The sequence below is a fragment of the Pelobates fuscus genome, chromosome 3, assembly GCF_036172605.1.
Source record: "Pelobates fuscus isolate aPelFus1 chromosome 3, aPelFus1.pri, whole genome shotgun sequence".
Taxonomy (NCBI): Eukaryota; Metazoa; Chordata; class Amphibia; order Anura; family Pelobatidae; genus Pelobates; species Pelobates fuscus.
In genome coordinates this window covers 75,940,635-75,960,504 of record NC_086319.1, presented here as the reverse complement: position 1 = coordinate 75,960,504, position 19,870 = coordinate 75,940,635, and the positions used below count along the sequence as shown (strand labels likewise).

Sequence of the window (19,870 nt, the reverse complement as noted above, 5' to 3'; positions counted from 1 at the left end):
ATCAGCATTACACAACCACTCACAAACACATGCTCCATACAAAAGCACACCTATATTCACACACACACACACACACACAGGCATACCTCCCAACATCTGGAATTGGGATAGGGTGCATTCCTAAAAAAGGGAGCATCACCAGTGACACATATCATGACCCAGAATGTAGGTGGATCCACTCACTGAATGGTAGGGGCAGCCTCCTGGCCAGCCCCCTGCACTGAGGCAGCTGCGCAGCGCAAGTGAGTATAATGATGTGTTTCATACTGTGCTACTTTGGAGCAGTTCCCTAATACTCCCGAACGCGGGACACCAGGGAACTAAAGCTGGACAGGACCCCAACATCTGGGCTGTACAGCCAAAAATGGGACAGTTAGGGGGCAAACACAGGCATTGCACACAGATACAACCCTTCATGGATGAGCAAATGGTAGATCCAAAGCTTGCACATCATTGTGGGGTCATTGTGTTTATAGGGGTTAAAAGGGGGGTGGCAACTATTTTTTGTACAAGGACCCTCTCCTCTTTATTTCTGTGACTTTATATGCTGCACCTCTATCAAATCTTATGGGTCTGGCAGACTCCTTTTTATAGACTAATATATAGCCTTCAGTTACTTATTAGTACAAGTAGCTCCAATCACACCAAAAGAACAGCACAGTTATAAATCAAACCGTGTAGCACTTCTTTACAACATTAAATGTCTCTTTATTAGTGTGGCCACGAAGACAGGTTTAAAAGATTAGTATACTCCTTTGAAAAGTTGAAATGTTACCTGTTTTTGTGGTAGAGTGTTGTCCAATTTAAGAAGTAAGTTCCATTTAAATTTATATTAAATTATTCAATTAGGGATAAGCACTGTATTTACTTTTGTTACCAGGCAATCACCTCCCTAGCATACAGAATTATTCTTCTGATTAAAAGCAACAGGAAGATTGGTGGTCTATGATTTCAATAATCTCAGGCCTGGAGTGACCCTCTGATTTATTTCTCAGTATTTGTGAGTTTGTATATGAGAAGGCATTGTCACAGGCCTTACTTTAAGGACATTTGCTCCTCAAAACACTTGATCTCCAATGAGAGCCTGTCACCTCCTCTTCTGATGTTACAACTGGCTCTGCATGGTATGGTTTAGCTCATTGGCTGAGAATGGTTAGCTAACGCTCTCAGCCAAAGAGCTGGCTCTGCACGGTAGGGCTTAGCTCATTGGAGCTATCGGATGTTCGGGCTCTAGAAGAGGTTGTGACTGGTGGCCAACTGATGAACCCCAGGTAAGTTGTCAAAATGTTTGCAAATGGTTTGACTACTTACCCTGGTAACGCGCCAGGGCAGTCTTGGTACTATAACCACGACAACAGTTAAGGTGCCAGCAGTATTTTCTGTCAGGTGATTTTTAAAAAGCATACTTGTCAGCATTGAGTCCAGTGGCGTACATACCAGGGTCGCAGGGGTCGCGGCTGCGACCGGGCCCGGCCCACCAGGGGGCCCGGCCGCCCTGCGACCCTGTATGTACGCTCTGGGCCAGCCTCTTCTCCTGGGGGGCCCTGAAGCCGGCCACCTCCGGGCCCCCCGAGGCTGGCCCTGCTTACACCCGGCGGGCAGGCAGGCTGGCCGGTGCGCAAGGGAGCACTCTCCCCTGAGTGCTTCCTCTTCAGCTCCCTCGCGCACCGCACTGATACTGGAGCCGGAAGATGACGTCATCTTCCGGCGCCGGCATCCCTACGCGGCACGCGAGGGAGCTGAAAAGGAAGCACTCAGGGGAGAGTGCTCCCTCGCGCACCGGCCAGCCTGACTGCCCGCCGGGTGACCGCCCCCCAGGAGCCCAGCAGCACCACTGGACCCCAGGGAATCCCCTCAGCACTCCAAAAGGTAGGGAGGCTGGGGGGATTAAATTTTTAAAAAAAACATGTGTAAGTGTGCGTGAGTGTTAGTGTGTGTGAGTGTGTGTGTGTGTGTGTGTGTGAGTGTTATTGTGTGTGAGTGTTAGTGTGTGTGAGTTAGTGTGAGTGTTAGTGTGTGTGTGAGTGTTAGTGTGTGTGAGTTTTAGTGTGTGTGAGTGTGTGTGTGAGTGTTAGTGTGTGTGTGTGAGTGTTAGTGTGTGTGAGTGAGTGTGTGTGTGAGTTAGTCTGTGTGAGTGAGTGTTAGTGTGTGTGTGAGTGTTAGTGTGTGTGAGTTAGTGTGAGTGTTAGTGTGTGTGAGTGAGTGTTAGTGAGTGAGTGTGTGTGTGTGTGTGTGAGAGTGTTAGTGTGTGTGAGTGAGTGTTAGTGTGTGTGAGTGAGTGTTAGTGTGTGTGTGTGAGTGTTAGTGTGTGTGAGTTAGTGTGAGTGTTAGTGTGTGTGAGTGAGTGAGTGTGAGTGTTAGTGTGTGTGAGTGTTAGTGTGTGTGTGTGTGTGTCAGTGTGTGTGAGTGTTAGTGTGTGTGAGTGTTAGTGTGTGTGAGTGAGTGTTAGTGTGTGTGAGTGAGTGTTAGTGTGTGTGAGTGAGTTTTAGTGTGTGTGAGTGAGTGTTAGTGTGTGTGAGTGAGTGTTAGTGTGTGTGAGTGAGTGTTAGTGAGTGTGTGTGTGAGTGAGTGTTAGTGAGTGTGTGTGTGAGTGAGTGTTAGTGTGTGTGAGTGAGTGTTAGTGTGTGTGTGTGAGTGTTAGTGTGTTTGTGAGTGTGTGAGTGTGTGTGAGTGTTAGTGTGAGTGAGTGTGTGTGTGTGTCTGAGTGTTAGTGTGTGTGTGTGTGTGTGTGTTAGTGTGAGTGTTGGTGTTTGTGTTAGAGTGTGTGTGTCTGCTAGTGAGTGTCAGTGAGTGTGTTACTGTGTGTGTCTGTTACTGAGTGTGTTTGTGTGTGTGTGTTAGTGAGTCTGTTTGATGTCTGTTAGTGAGTGTGTGTTTGTCAGTGAGAGTGTATGTTTTGTAAGTGAGTGTGTATGTATGTCTGCCGCTGAGTGTGTCTCTGTCAGTAAATGTGTGTGTCTGTTAGCTAGTGTGTATGCATTTGTTCGTGAGAGTGTGTGTGTGTGTCTTCAGCACTTACCTTTCTCCAGCGCCGGACTCCCATGGCGCTGGGGATCCCTCCGCCTCTCAGCTCCGAATGCGCATGCACGGCAAGAGCCGCGCACGCATTCAAACCGCCCATAGGAAAGCATTACTCAATGCTTTCCTATGGACATTCAGTGTCTTAAAATGGCGGAAGTGCCTCTAGCGGCTGTCAGTGAGACAGCCACTAGATGCTGGATTAACCCTCAGTGAAACATAACAGTTTCTCTGAAACTGCTATGCTTTCAGCTGCAGGGTTAAAACTAGAGGGACCTGACACCCAGACCACTCCATTGAGCTGATGTGATCTGGGTGTCTGTAGTGGTCCTTTAAGTGTGTGTGCATCTGCATGCACTGGCGTACACACCGCGATCGCAGCCCTGCAACCCCTGCGACCAGGTGCCCGCCGCCATGTGCTGCTGCCCCGGCCCGCGCAGAGTAAGCGCGAGGGGGGGGGCCCACGGATCAATTTTCGCACCGGGGCCCCATGGGTCATGTGTACGCCACTGATTGAGTCAGATAAAATAATCCAAAGGTGCATAAAGATGACTGTCAGAAAGGGGAAGTGAGGAAGAAGGATTTCTTTTAAAAATATTACAAGGGATTTCTTTAAAAATAAATTATATATGAACGTAAAAAATAATGAGATGGTATATTATAACATAAATAATATATTAATGTATTTTAAAAAGTATGTTAGTGTTATTAAAGAAGGTAAGATTCCTCGTCATTGAAGATGAATAAAGCATACATACAACATGTTAACATTTTAACATATTTTATTTGTGCATATATTGCACATATATGTCCACCCTATATATCAAAACTTAACCATTTTTTAACCTTTAACCTCATTAGATTAAAAGTTACAAATATATATTAGTATGTTACTTTTTAAACAATCTGCTGGGAAATTTTACGTCCACAGATTGAAGTCGTACCCTTTCTACAAAAATGGTTTATTCAGGGGGCAGAGTCAGCACCTGAGCAAGTCAGCCGCATATCGCTGCAGCTCCGAGCGGCAACCCGGAATCTCTCGCCCGGAGCTGCGATACACTGTCCCACCGGGCTTCAAAGAAGGTAGACAGGCTCCCTGCACCATGGGGAAGAAGAGCAAAAAACAGCGAGCGGACCCGGGATCGGGTTAATGTGATATAGGGGCTTTTTTTCTGTGCATCCTGGCGGCCTGCAATCCCCAAAATGGCGCCTGAGGCCTATACCTCACAGTCCTCGGATGAAGACAGCAACTATGCCAAGCCTCAAACACTGAACCGAGTGTGACAGACACCTCATGGGCCCCTGGACCTAGGTGATTCGGCACCCTCCACCAAGGCCGACATTAAAGCATTGATGAAGGACATTAAGTCCATGTTCCAGGCGGACATGGCACTGGTGAGGGAGGACATCGCCACACTCACCAACAGGGTGGCGGCAGAAGAGGAGGGAATGGGGGGCACCAGACTTGCGCAAAATGCCACTGACACCGAACTGAGCTCCCTACGCAAGCAAGGTGCCGACCAGCAAGCACAACTGGCCAGCATGGAAGATAGGAACAAGGCACGGAACCTTAGGGTCCGAGGAGCACCGGAGACATTTTTGCCGAAGGCTCATAGACACATTACTAATACCACGGATTGACTCTTGCTTCAGACTCACCAGGGCAAATTCCATGCCTCGTGAAGGAGCTTGCGACGTAACGATAAGATTTGTACGGGATGGGGGCCACAAGAGCCACAGTGCCGTTTGAAGGGGCGCAATTGACATTTTATAGAGAATTCTCAAGAAACCATCCAGTGGAGGAAGACCTTTCGGCATGTTACTCAGCTACATCGGGAGCAAGCCATCCCCCACAAGTGGGGCCCACATCGACTACAGGCGGACAAGGCTGACACGACATACAAGCTATCACATGCCTTGGAAATACCGGCCTTCAGTCACTCGGCCTGCCAATGCTGACAGCACAGGAGACAGCTCATCCATCTTTGACTGTTGCAAATATTACCCCCTTTGTGCCCAGACAAGCGGTTCCGAAAACTGCTGCCCTACCTACCTGAAGCAGCTGCGCAAGTTTCATGTATCTTCACCTGTTGCAGTCAGCAGGAGTTCTAAATGTTCCCTATCCTGTTTTTATAATCTTTCCCCGCTGGCTCCGCGAGCTGCCTCCCATGTTAACTTAATACCCCCCCCCCCCTCCTAATTTTGAGTGTGCAAAGCAGTTTATCAATGTAATATTGACCCTTTTCCATACACTCAGCAAATGACCTAGGCCTTCCTACCAAGCAATGGCACGAAGCTTACACAGAGTCCAGTTACCGAAGGTCCCATACCAGATAATTACCCACCCAGAAGTGCCTTTTGTCTATTCTGAACGCACAATCTTGCTACTAAGCCTATGGGCACTTACTACTATATGTACGCACCCCCCCCCCCGACCCCAACATCTTGTTGACATCCCCCCTAGACCGGGCGAGAGAGGGTTAAATAGGTTTTCAAACATTACAACTGGGCAGCTCCCATATATGTCTTAAAATTGTTGCTCTGACCTATGTTATTTTTAAGTTGTAATGCCGAACACATGATAATGTAATCATTATGCTGCACCCGCAAAAATAAAGAATTAAAAAAAAATAAAGATGGTTTATTTAAATTCTTTCCCTCTTAGTATTCACCCTACAAAAATAAAATTGGCTTTTCAATTCTGAACACTAATTAGTGTGTTTGCTGTGGTTCATCTAATCTAGATCCCCTTGTCATAAAATACTGATAAGCTCAACCCATTGATCAAATTTTATTCAGAATCTTCCAGCTGTCGTTCATTGTCTGACTTAGACATTCAGTTGGCTGCTCAATATTTAGCTTTGTTTATGGACACATGACAGTTTTCTCATTATACAGAATTGCACTTGTTTCAAAAGCTTTCCAATTTAAATGCTTTAATTTATATTTGCTAATGTAGCTCATTACAATTACAAATACAGAAAGAATTTCTAATTATTCATGCTTGAAAATGTAGCATTTAAAATACAGTAATGTTAGATCATTTTCAGACTCTGAAATTGGATTAAGCAAAAGCTTTACAATTATAGAAATTTCATAAAAATATCAGATGTCACCATAAAATCGTATATGTAGATCACATCTTATAGAATAAAATATTCTACAATTTTCATTAACTCCTCTCTATTATGAGATATGTATGTTTTAAGAGGACCAATAGAGACAGTAACAGTGATATTCTGTCTCCCCAGTTCCCCTTATGGATAAAAATGGACACTGGACTTCAAGGACGAATTTAAAGTTGTTTAATGGGGGCTAAAGAGGACACAGGGGAACAAAAAGCGCACAGGAGGGAAGGGGGCTATATATGGCACGGGGGGACAAAGAAGGGTACATGAGGGGGGCTAAAGAGGGCACAGTAAGAGGGACACATGAGGGGAAGGGCTAAAGAGGGCATGGGGGACGGGAAAGGGCACATCAGTGGGACTAAAGAGGGCACAGTAGGGGGGGACAAAGAAGGCACATGAGGGGGACTAAAGAGGGCACAGTAGGGGGGACCAAGAAGGGCACAGGAGGGGAAGGGCTAAAGAGGGCACGGGGGACATTGAAGGGCAGACAAGGGGGACTAAAGAGGGCACTGTAGGGGGTACAAAGAAGGGTACATGAGTGGTCTGAGGGGGGCCAAATTGTTAGAGAGACTGCTCTCCAGGGCCCATTAGACTCCATTGTAGTCCCTAATTAGGCCTTGGGGGGACTCTTTCTAGTAAGCAGATTTGTGCAAGAAATATTCTTGAAAACATTTTAAACACAATGTGGGTGTTTTTTTTTACATTTTAAAGTTGAGGGGTAGGGGGGTACCAAAACAAGATCTGCCCCTAGGTGCCATATGGTCTAGGTATGCCCCTGATCATAATGAATGATCATACAACTGTTGCTTTCAAGGAATATAGCAGTAGGTCTGTTTGTAAAGTGGTGTCAATGTGTATGCCAGTACCTCCCTCTTGTGGCAGAATAAGTAACTCTCTTCAGACTGTAGAACCCAATGAAGTTTACCAATAATGGATTTTTAGGGAGACGTTTATCCGTGAGCAAATGAAGGTGTTAATTGTTTTCAACATATATTTAGTGAAGTGCATATAATATTAAAGGTCACATATCAATGATTATAGTGCAGACGGCTTCCTGCTCTTACTCTCTGCACTGAAAGATGCCTAGAAATGCAGATACATTTTAAAAACTAATGGCGGCTTGCAGTCAGTCCCTAAACGCTGTAAGAAGCGATGATTACGACTCCCTGGTATTTTTGTTGCATGTCCTGTGTGTCTAGTGTGCTGAGGCTGAGCTCTCTTTCTTCTGGTTGGTCCAGTTAACAGTGAACTAGCCTGTATGTAAACCGATAGTAGCTGCTGTATGGCTACTCTCAGTTTATAAAGCCGTTCTACTCATCCTGCTGCTGGGGGATAAATTACCTTTCAAACAATCTGGGATGAAATCAGATTACACCGACTGGAATGAGAGGCTTCTGATTGGAGAAACTGTTCCTTATGAGGGAACGAAACTGCTTGTAGCTGCAGGTAGACCCATCAAACAGTGTATCTGCAAAGAACCTAATTATATTTGTGAACTTTTATAGATTTATATTTATGCCCAAGATTTGTATTTAGCAAATTACAATCTGGAATTACAAATTCATTAAGTGATAGTAATGAGAAGTTAAAAAATTCCAAGGGGTATTTTGTAATCGATAACAATTGGTTACCTTGTACTGAGCATGGCTGTCTTTGTCACTGAATTCACAATAATGATCCCTTTGTATCAAAGTGGCTCGGTCACCGTCTGGGGTCTTTGTATAATTTGCAAAGACCTCTAGTGGTGACATCGCCCCTGAGGGTCCGTTGGCCATGGGAGGCCTTACCCGGACCTGTCTCTAATGAGTACAACCTTCTTCTTCTGTCTTGTCCTCTTCAGCTCCTGCTGCTTCAGTTGCATGTTCGACAATACAGAATTGAGACCTATTGAGGATGCTGCAAGACCACAGGATCCTTCATATGAAGAGCTTTTTTTTTTTTTTAATAAAAATTCTATCTTTAGGAAGTACTCATTTTGGAAGAGTGGGGGTGACAGAGCCGCTTTAAAGTTAATGAAAGACAGAAGAAAAATGTAATGGGTTTATCTACTAACATTGAATTGCACTGAATTTGAAACTAAATAGTAAAATGTATGCAATAGTAGTTTATTTGGAAAAAAAATTCCAACTCGGCTAAAATCAATCACAGCTCGCGTGACTTTTGCAGTTCGTGTAGTTTTTTTAGTGAAAACCTTACAAGGTCTACTACTTTGTTTTCTAGGCATGTCCCACGACTATATTAATCCAATGTTTAATTTCTACAAGAGAATTGGTGAACTGAACATGGAAGAAGAAGAATATGCTCTCCTCTCGGTCATAGTGATCCTAAGTCCAGGTATGATTTGTTCAGCCATCAGAAGATGCATTGTTGTTTTTTTTAGAGTATTATTGTTGGAAAAGTACATTCAACAAAAGAAAATAAAGCAATATTTAAATAAATGCTTACCTTGTACCAGTTCCCCTCTGGTGAGCCTGTTGGCGAAACGCGCGCCTCAAGGGTTCTAGTGATACCCATCTAATAACGAGACTTGAGACTTGTATCTGGTAACACTATCAGACTTTGTCAGATGGTATCCTGTTTAGTATTTCAGCTAGCATTTTAGATTCTTAGGAGGAAGGGAGCATTAATAATTAAGTTAGGATATCTTTTCTCTCTAGGTGCCCTCGAAGGCACAGATAGGGCTTTATTGGAGTTTATTTGGAGGAATTATCTTTAGACATGTACTTTTTGGGGTAATATTCTCTATAATCAGATGCACTGGATCTTATGTATCTATTTTCTCCCTAGAGTACTACTTCTCTCTCATTATTAGGTCCAGGATCTCCCTTCTCTCTTTATTTTAATATTTATATATTGTCTGAGAATATTTTAGGATGAATTTCCTAATAAAAGTTAAGTTTTAACACAGTCACCATTACTTCCACCTCCCTTTATTTTATTTCTGTATACACTCCATCCTCTTTTTTTTGTTTTTTTGTTTATTTTAAATAAATGCATCATCATAATCCCAAGGTAAGTTAAAGGAGTTCTATCGCCTCACCAAACTTTTTGAGTATTTCATCAAAACAGAATCTTTGTGAAACACTCACTACATGTTATGGAAAAGCCAGAGGTTGACCAAACATGACAAAATGGCAGAGCTGCTGTTTGCAGGTTTCGTCATTTGCCGCCCAGCCACTGCAAACAACAGACCTATGGGAATTAGGCATCTTCTCTGGGATAGGGAGACTACAGCAATGGCAGATGAAGAGACAGGAGCTGAGACAGATGGTGGTGCCCACTGAGGACAGGTTCAGGTAAGTTTATTTAAAAACTCCTAGCTCAGTCTCAAGGCTACCACACCCCAAACAGAAATGTAATCTTAATAGGTCATTGCAATATTTGCACTTCTCAATTTGCATATAAGTAGCGCCAAGTGCAATTTGCTTCTATTAGGGACCATATTTAAGATAAGTCATATGAGGTCATAGTAGCAGGCCTCCAAACTGTGCCGTTTTCAGTGGGAAATTTCCTATTTTAGGATCCTGTCCCACCATCCTCTTTGTGCCCAGTCAGCAGAGTATAAACACTAGGGCTGGCTGGACAGGGTTTCGGTGAATTTAGTGTGCTTAAAAACAAGCTCACAAGCTCCTCACTGGATGAATTTGCTCATTTTCTGATGGCCTCCCCATCATGGCCTGCCCACCTGTCCCCCGATTCCAGACCTATGTTTGGAGGCATGTAATAAAAGTGTGAAATAGCCCTGGATCATTCTAGATTAATTGCAAATTAAAACTGCTTCTTAAATTAAATTTACAATCCTGATAAATGTTTAAAAAGTTTAGATCCTGTACTACTTTACTACATGAGCTTCTCACATGAATTTTGTTTAAAGGGAAGCTATAGTCTGGCACTATAGCTTCCAAATTCCTATGCATTTTTAAATAAATGCAGGTTATTTAGTAACTCCAATGGCCATTGAATGTAAGACCACCTGTAACAGTCACCTGGGGACTTATGGAACAGTTTACCAGGAGTTGGAGCCAGTTGTAGGAGATGGCACAGGAGGAGGCAAAGTCCAAAACACAGTACAGATTAAGGGGAAATCCAAAGGCAGGGTCAGATGAGAAGCAGAAGTGAGCTTCTTTGGAAGCAGAGTTAGAATATAGAGGAGGTTCTCCCAGTGCTGGATTACTGGTAAGTTTCATGGGAGTGTTTAACTTTTATTTTATTTTTAAAGAGGGCTGTTTAAACAGTTCTATAAATGAGAAAAGCAATATTCTAATGTTAGAAATATATTTATTTTTCCCCTTCTCTACCTGGACCTTTGCTCTTGCAATGTAATTTCCCTCACTATCCTTACTCCTGGTAGCATTAATATGCTTAGCCCATTCCTAATTGTACAATATAGTGTTAGCAATGCAAATGTTTTCCTGACGCTATACTGTCCCTCTGCAGCACCCTCCACCCTTTGATTAAAAGGTTAGAAATCCTTTTTTTTCGATCTCCTTCTTCTGCAACATCAAGGCAATGGGGGAACCTAATGCGCATGATTTCTTATGGGGATTTTGAAGACGCTGAACATCCTCATGCAAAGTGTGAGGACATTCAACATTTTTTTTAAAACGTTAAAGGGACACTGTAGTCAACCAGACCACTTCAGCTCACTTCAGCTCAATGAAGTGGTCTGGGTGCCAGGTCCCCCAGGTTTTAACCCTTCAGATGTAAACATAGCTACAGGCGCTTCTGCGACGCTGGATGCGAAAATCGCATTCAGCATGCAGAACGTCCATAGGAAAGCATTAAGAAATGCTTTCCTATGGACTGATTGAATGCGCGCGCGGCTCTTGCCGCGCATGCGCATTCTGCTCCACTCGGAAGCCGACGTCAGAGTGGGAGGAAAGGTCACCAGCGCCGAGGAAGCCCGGCGCTGGATTAAAGTAAGCAACTGAAGGGGTTTTAACCATGGGACAGGCCCCTGAGGGTGGGGGGACCTAAGGGTTCTATAGTGTCAGGAAAACGAGTTTGTTTTCCTGGCACTATAGTGATCCTTTAAACTCTGTAAAAATGCAGGAAGCACATCTAGTGACTGTCTGGAAGACAATACACCTAACCTGCACTTTGCATCTCAACAGAGGGTTCAGGAATGGGAACAATGTTTAGCTTTTTTTTCTAGTAACATTATTACAGAACTCTTTATTTTTTGTATTTCATTATTTTGTTTTTCTACAAATATCCAAACAGATCGACAGTTCATTAAAGATAAAGAGACAGTGGAAAAGCTTCAGGAAACCTTCCTTCATATTCTGGAAAAACTGTGCAAGCAACATCACCCTAACAACCCACAACACTTTGCACGCCTGTTGGGTCGCCTCACTGAATTAAGGACATTTAGCCACCATCATACTGACATGCTGATGTCATGGAGAGTAAACGATCACAAATTTACACCTCTCCTCTGCGAAATCTGGGATGTCCAATAAGGAGAAGGCTTTTCATTTTAGAATTGGTTTCATGGTACACCTGTTTTATAGATATGCCTAATGGTTATTTTTAATACAGTATATAATACAACATATATTTTGTATGTAATCCTACACACTCTATGCTTGTGTATTTTTTGTGACTTTATAAATATACTAATACAATTATCAGTAAATTCATCATGAGTTCACATGTGAGTATTTCTGAGTCTGTGAGTGACACAGTGGTGACCGAGATGTAAAACCGGTTTAAAAAATGAACTTTGAGTTAGGAGCTTACAGTAAAGAAGAATTTGTGGTTACAGGGTCCCTGGCTTCAAGGTGCCATGAACTAAATCAGATGATCACCAGCTAAATGAAGCCCTATGCCTTCCCGAATTCAAAGGCTCTTAACCCCTTAAGGACCAAACTTTTGGAATAAAAGGGAATCATGACGTGTCACACACGTTATGTGTCCTTAAGGGGTTAAACCTAAACACCCCAAAACTAAACACAAGTCCCTTTACCTTAAACTTAAAGGAACATTATAGTCACCAACATTATAGTTACACTTCTCAATTCACTGCCATTTAGGAATTAAATCACTTGTGTTTATGTTTATGTAGCCCTAGCTACAGGCCCCCTGGCTGTGACACACACAACCTGCATGAAAACTAAACGGTTACATTTTCAGTCAGATGTAATTTACTTTACATGAACACTATAAGGTTAAAAACAGCCCTGATCCCTCTCGTCCCCCTAAATATAGTAAAACCTTATCTTTATTCCAGTCTGCTAGTGCTAGCTCTGCCCCTGATCTGCCTCCTTGACTGACTTCATCAGAAGTGATGATCTTATCCAATCACAATAATTTCCCACAGGAAAGCATTGGCTTTGCTGAGATTGTCAATTCTGATGATCTCAGCCAAGGCGGTGAGCCGGGGGACGAACCAAATGCTGCCATAACCAATCAGCATCTCCTCATAGAGATGCATTGAATCAGTGTCTCCATGCAGAGGGTGGAGACACTGAATGTCAGTACTGCACACTGTGCAGCACTGCCCAGGAATTATCTCTACTAGCCATCTGAGGAGTGGCCACTGGAGGTGTCCCTAGGTTGTAATGTAAACACTGCCTTTTCTCTGAAAAGTGTTTACTGCAAAATGCATGCTGGGACATGCTATACTAACCAGAACAACTACATTAAACTGTAGTTGTTCTGGTTACAATAGTGTCCCGTTAAAGGTTTTATCTCCTCTTTTGTTAATTGAGCTTTAATCACACACAGGAGATTGTTGCAGTGTCTAGCAAGCTATTAACAGAGCAGGAGGTAAGAAATGCTAAATTAAATAGAATTTGCAATAAAGAAACTGTATATTAGATCTCACTATACGGAAAGTGTTTAGGAAGGCTGTGCAAGTCAAATGCAGGGAGGTGTGCCTACCTAGGGCTGTACTAACAAAGTGATTTAACTAATAGCAGATCATTGAGCAGTGAGACTGCAGGGGCATGAGCTATACACCAAAACCACTTCATTAAGCTAAAGTTGTTTTGGTAACTATAGTGTTCCTTTAAACCTCCCAATCCTAAAAATCTAACCAAACCCTAAAGCCCTCAAACCCTAACCTAACATCTTTAACCCTGATTCTTTTACTCAGCAGTTTAACCCCTTAAGGACACATGACATGTGAGACACGTCATGATTCCATTTTATTCCAGAAGTTTGGTCCTTAAGGGGTTAATAACACTGCATCACTATTATATCACCCACCTCCAGTGGCCAATCCTCAGATGGTAGCCACAGAGGTGCTTCCTGGGGCAGTTCTGCACAGTAGGCAGCATTGCTGTTCAGCGTCACCACATTCTGCATGGAGACACTGAATTTTCCTTTTCGAGACGCATAGATTCAATGCATCTCTATGAGAAGATGCTGATTAGCTAAACGGCGTTTTGTCTTGCCACCACCCCGCCTCCTTGCCGATTTCAGCTAATCCAATGCTTTCCCTATGGGCAAGCATTGGATTGGCTAAAAATTTTAAAATACTGATGATGTCACCAAGAAGGTGGATCAGGGCAGTGCCAACGCCAGCAGACCCACACAGCTCTGGAAATAAGGTGAGTTTTCTAAGGGGGGCAAGTACATGTTTGTGTTCCTGACCCTATAGTGTTCCTTTAAAGGGGGACTGTCACTACCCAGGATTTTTAATATTATGTTTACTTATCCGTATATTTAACAAATATGTATTTGTAAGGAGTGAAAAATAAAATTACATGCAGAAATCTTGCAACTGGAAACCTTCATCTTAGCTCCCTGTCAATCATTGTTATAAACTCTGTCAGTAAGAACAGGGAAAAAAGGACAAGTGAAACAATGTTTCTATTTCTCATCTTAATTTGCAATGGGAGCCCTGGCTTCGCTTTGCCTGAACTGAAATATGATGTAATTTGGTAAATTTTGGTAAATTGACATAAATGAAAAAATAGAGCATCACGTGAGTAAAGGTTAAGGGGTTACACCAAACACCATGAGCACTTCAGTGATTTAAAGTGGTTATGGTACTTGGAGTCTTCTGTTCATAAATAGGACTATACATAGAACACAAGGTCACGCATTAGACTGGAAGAAAAGAGATTTAGTCTAAGGCAAAGGAAAGGGTTTTTTTTTTACAGTATGAATAAGGATATGAAATTCTCTGCCTGAAAGGTGGTTTTATCAGAGTCTGTACATATGTTTATACAGCAATTGGATAAACACTTGCAAAAACATAATATTCAGGGATATCATTTTTCATTTGTAGGCTAATCCAAGGAGAAATTTGACTGCCATTTTAGGGTCATGAATGATTTTTTTTCTAGTTTGTTGCAAAATTGGAAGTGCTTCAAACTAGGTTTTTTTTTTCTTTCTTTTTTTGGATCAACAGCAAAAAAAATGTAAGAAAGGCTGAACTTAATGGACGCACATCTTTTCTCAATGTAACTATGTAAATAGGAATAAGTCTGCATGCGCAGCTTTTCAGTCTGAAATGCAGAACACGCAGAGTTAAAGCCATTTGCTGTCAGCATCGTTAAAGTTCCTGGATGACCAATGTTAGATCTGTGCATATTTGGCACCTGTCATCAACACACATAGCATGCTGGCTACAGATGACTAATGGCAGCATGCCCTCCCCGCCATGCCACCCACGTCCTATCCTCAGCCTGTTCTCAGCCACGTAAGTGGAGTAGGTAATGGGTGCAGGAAGAACTTGACCTCAGGGTGGGATTAATCCTTATTACGTACTTTATTTGTATTTCTTTCAAAGGGGGAACATACCAGAAGGTTTTATTAAAACACTATTGTTTTTCAATATTTTTTTCCCCAATAGTGTAAATTCCAAAGATGTGACAGATGCTTCTTAAAAGTCTATTCAGTGGTTGTGAACTTGTGTTCTGCGTTCAGTATAATTTGTGAATAATCTTTTGTGTGTAAGTCAGTAGTTCTTAACCTTCTCTGGACAATGACTCATAGTATGTATTTGACATTAGCCGGAAGAAGACCCATTCTTCAATTGTTAAAATTAACTCTGTGACCCATTTTTCAACTGTTATGTAGTATATTTCAAATCAGCTCTGCAGAATAGTTTCATCTGCCACTTCTGACAGGGTAATTCAATCAACACTGAATTTTTGTAAATTAAATATAAATGGCTAAATTGAGGCTAAAATGGCCAGGCTGTGCCTATAGCAGAGAATGATTTTCCAATCATTAAAACAGGATCAACGTTTCAGTCCCCGTCCAGGACTTTCATCAGGATGTGTCTGATCCTGATAAAAGTCCCGGACGGGGACTGAAACGTTGATCCTGTTTTAATGCCTCTTCAATAGTGATGTACCGAACAGTTCGCCGGGAACCGTTCGCCGGCGAACATAGCATGTTCGGTCCGCCCCCTATTCGTCATCATTGAGTGAACTTTGACCCTGTACCTCACAGTCAGCAGACACATTCCAGCAAATCAGCAGCAGACCCTCCCTCCCAGACTCTCCCACCTCCATGACGAATAGGGGGTAGCAAGTCTTATGGCTTGACTGGTGTGCAGATTTTTTGTTTAACATTGTATTAACTATCCAGAGACTTCAGGTGGAAGGGGTTTTTAATCACAATTTTTTTCCCACCATAAAAATTTGTTTTTTTTATATATAAATATAACTTTTTTTTATTTCTATTATATATATATATATATATATATATATATATATATATATATATATATATATATATATTTCCTGGCCATATCCATGGCAGCACAACAATGCGTAGTTCGAGTGACGTACTAAGGGGGGGCGGAGGGGGCAGTCCGCCCTGGGTGCCACTCACTACAGGGGTGCCCGGGGCGCATTTTCATGCCACTTGCAGGAGTCTCCACATCCAGCAGCATCATGTCCTGTGTTCTCGCGATCCACAAGAGCGTTGCTATGGCAACCCGCAGCAATACTCTTGCGGATCGCGAGAACAGAGGACATGCTGCTGCTGGATGGGGAGACTCCTGGGCCCCTCTTCACTGGGCAAACATACCTTGCCACCGGACCACCAGGGAATGTAGTGTGCCCCTCCTCCTTGGACACAAGTCGGGGGGGGGGGGGGGGCAAAAACAATACACACTATACACACACACTGCATACACATTATACACACTATACATACACACAGCATAAGCACTATACACACACAGCATAACACATACACTACACACACACTGCATACAATAAACACACACTTATACCTGTGTGTCTGTATATGTGTATCTGTATATCTGTGCATGTGTGTGTTTGTATCTATATGTGTTTGTATCTGTGTGTCTCTATCTGTATGTGTGTCAGTGTTTGTCTGTATATGTGCATGACAGTGTTTCTATTTATCTGCATGTGTATACCTAAGTGTCTGTGTATCTGTATGTGCCAGTGTGTGCATATGTGTGTCTTTGTTTCTGCATGTGTGCCAGTGTGTGTATATTTGAGTATATGTGTATATGTGCATACATCTCAGCATTTCGCCAACACTACATTCACTCACACATACTTCATACAAAAACATGCTTACATTCAAACACAAACACTGCTCAGTGCTAAATATATTTTAAAAAATGCAAACATTGTTTAATGCTAATTATTATTTTTTTATCACTGTTTTTTATTGAGGTAAATTGCACAAGACAGAGTAAAACATGTAAAAAGCGTATACACAGTAAAGTGGTTCAGCATATTGCAGTACATTGATTAATAGTCACCTCATTTTTATATATAAGAATACAAGAGAGGAAGTGAGAATACCAGGTCAGCACTTGTATCTTCTTCAGTACGTCCATGGGATCTCCCAAAGAGTTCTTCCATCAGGTCCAGTGCTACTCTCCTCTTTCTGAAGGTTTAGATATTGAAAAGAAGGGCTTAAATATAAGCGTTTTTCAGGTGCAGCATTAATACCCTTCTGAAGGCCAGGTAAAACGTATATCCTCGTCTACCTTTACAGAGTTGGGATGCCTTTTTTCCTGGTCTATTTCTAATTAGGTGATCATTCAAATTCCTTCTACCAAGGAGGTCATACGTTCTCCAATCCAGGACTCAGCTAGGACTTAGCCACAATACCTCAGAGGTACATATCTCAGCACTCTCTGATCTCTCTTTTCGTGAAGGGGTTTGATATGAAGGTATCTAAATATCTTTTGGCTGTATTTATATGATCCCTCAGTTAACCATTGATCATGTGGACTTCTCACCCCTTTTAACTTTGAGACTATCTCTTCACAACTTAGCTAGTTAGCTCTATCAGTGACATTAGCATTTGGCAGATCTTCAAGCACTATTTAGCATTAAAACCCTTTAATGTCTTCTCAATATCGAATAATCCTCAATCTATTCCTGAATTTAGTCATGAAGTGACTTCTTCTCTTCATATTAATAAAGAAATTATTCTTCCAGCTCTAAATGCCTATTGATTGGAATAAAGACTCTGTAATGAAACTTTATCTTGTCCTAGATAGATGTCTTAAGATCTATTTCTATAGATTCACTATCTAGCTTTCTTCTGATAGACTTTTTATCTTTACTAATTCCCCAGGAGAGATCTTCATACCTCTATATAAGCCATTCGCAGAGGGATAATCTCTATGTGTGTGTTGCACTTTACATTCATAATTTGGAAGTCTTGTGTATTTCTTTCCCTCGCTTGGTTATTGCTGGGGTATTACCCATTGTTGTGCTGCCATGGAAAGGGCCAGGAAAAAGGAAAATCTATTCCTACTTACCGTTATTTTCTTTTCCTGGTCATAGGCCATGACAGCACAAAGATGCCGCCCTGGGATATTGCTGGAAACAAGACTGAGGGTGGGAGAGGTAGGAGGGGTTACTTACTTATACCTTTAAATTTTCCATATACATATATATATATTGTGGCAGGATGGCCAGGCTCTTCACAATAAACTTCAAGTGCAACAGTCAGGATAAAATAGTACTGCAGTTTATTGTCACTTTCCACAATTTATACAAGGTTGTGCTCTCCCACAAAATAAAAACAAAAAGAAAATAAATCCTACTCCAACTTGGAGACTTACTAAACAACAGTATTACTAACTATCCAACTGGCCAGCTAATCTAGTTCCCAGTTTTAAACAAAATGAAATACAGCACTTTTAGCAGGTTTCACACAGTACCTTTTTCTCAGAGTCTCAGGCTTAACTACCTCCTCTCTCCCAGCTGTTAGACTCTCTGATGTCTTCAGAGGCTAACCTTTTAAAACCCTAGGGCTGGTTAATTACGTTCACCTGGTTGATAACATTCAAGGGGTGACTCCCCCCAATTAACCCCATCATGCTGGGAATAGAGATCGCTCCAATCTATTACTCACATAGAAAGCCTCTCTGACCTTGCCACATATCCTCCCCCCCAGCTTAACACTGGTGTGTGAAGCGGCCTTAGCCGAAAAGTCATGCACTCTAGATAATGCATCCGCGTTAGCATGCAGTAGACCAGCCCTGTGCTTTACAAAGAATTTAAATGGTTGCAGAGAGAGGAACCAACGGGTGACCTTAGCATTCTTGTCTTTATTGTTCTGCATCCACCGTAGTGGAGCATGGTCCGTAATAAGGGTGAAAGATCTGCCCAACAGATAATATTTCAATGTTTCTGTTGCCCATTTAATGGCTAGACACTCTTTTTCTACTGTCGCATAGTTTTGCTCTCTTGGCAGTAACTTGCGACTTAGAAATAGCACTGGGTGTTCTTCATCACCAATCATCTGAGATAGTACCGCCCCCAGCCCTACATCGGAAGCATCGGTTTGCAAAAAGAAATGCTTCTTAAAATCTGGGGCTACCAAAACGGGTTGCATGCATAGAGCTGTACGCAAATCTGTAAAAGACGTTTCTGCATTATCATTCCATTTTACTGTATCTGGTGCCTTTGCTTTAAATCAAATCAGTGAGAGGGGCAGCTCGGGTTGCAAAGTGGGAATTGAAGCGTCTATAATAGCCAACTAATCCTAAGAAAGCTTTAACCTGTTTCTTTCTTAGAGGGCGTGGACAATTTTCAATTGCCTCAACTTTAGTCATTTACGGCTTTACCAGTCCTCTCCCTACAGTATAGCCAAGATATTTGGCTTCCATACAACCAATGGAACATTTGGAGGGATTAGCAGTAAGACCAGCTTTCCTTATGCTGTTTAATACTGCTTCTACCTTTTCCAAATGGGAGACCCAGTCTTGGCTATAGATGACTACATCATCTAAGTATGCTGAAGCATACCTGGAGTGAGGTCTTAGTAGTTTGTTCATTAACCTCTGAAAGGTTGCTGGGGCTCCATGAAGCCCGAATGGTAAGACCATATACTGGTATAGACCCTCAGGGGTCACAAACACAGTCTTCTCTTTAGCTGATTTTGTCAGCGGGATCTGCCAATATCCTTTTGTTAGGTCTAGAACACTTAGAAACCTGGCCTGTGCCAGTTTCTCAATAAGCTCGTCCACTCGGGGCATAGGATAGGCATCAAATTTAGAGTGTTCATTAAGTTTTCTAAAATCATTACAAACACGCACTGACCCATCTGGTTTAGGTACTAAAACTATGGGGCTAGACCACTGGCTATGTGACTCCTCAATAACTCCTAGTTCAAGCATTTTTGCTAGTTCCGTTTGTATCGCCCCCCTTGTGGCCTCAGGAATTCTATAATGCTTTAATTTTACTGTAATTCCTGGTTCTGTGATAATGTCATGGCAGATTTCGCTAGTTCTGCCAGGAATGCAAGAAAATACATCT

General features: G+C 42.3%; 1 protein-coding gene across 4 annotated transcripts in view; it reads left to right on the top strand.

Moving 5' to 3' along the window:
- The window catches only part of NR1H4 (nuclear receptor subfamily 1 group H member 4), a 123,080-nt gene extending 111,279 nt beyond the window's left edge, over positions 1–11,801 (top strand). For all 4 annotated transcript variants that reach the window (XM_063447230.1, XM_063447231.1, XM_063447233.1 and 1 more), the window contains 2 exons: positions 8,367–8,480; positions 11,370–11,801. In XM_063447230.1, coding sequence (XP_063303300.1) covers positions 8,367–8,480; positions 11,370–11,608 — 353 coding nt within the window. In that variant the 3' untranslated portion in view covers positions 11,609–11,801. The remainder of the gene's footprint in view (positions 1–8,366; positions 8,481–11,369) is intronic.
- The last annotated feature ends 8,069 nt before the right edge of the window (positions 11,802–19,870 follow it).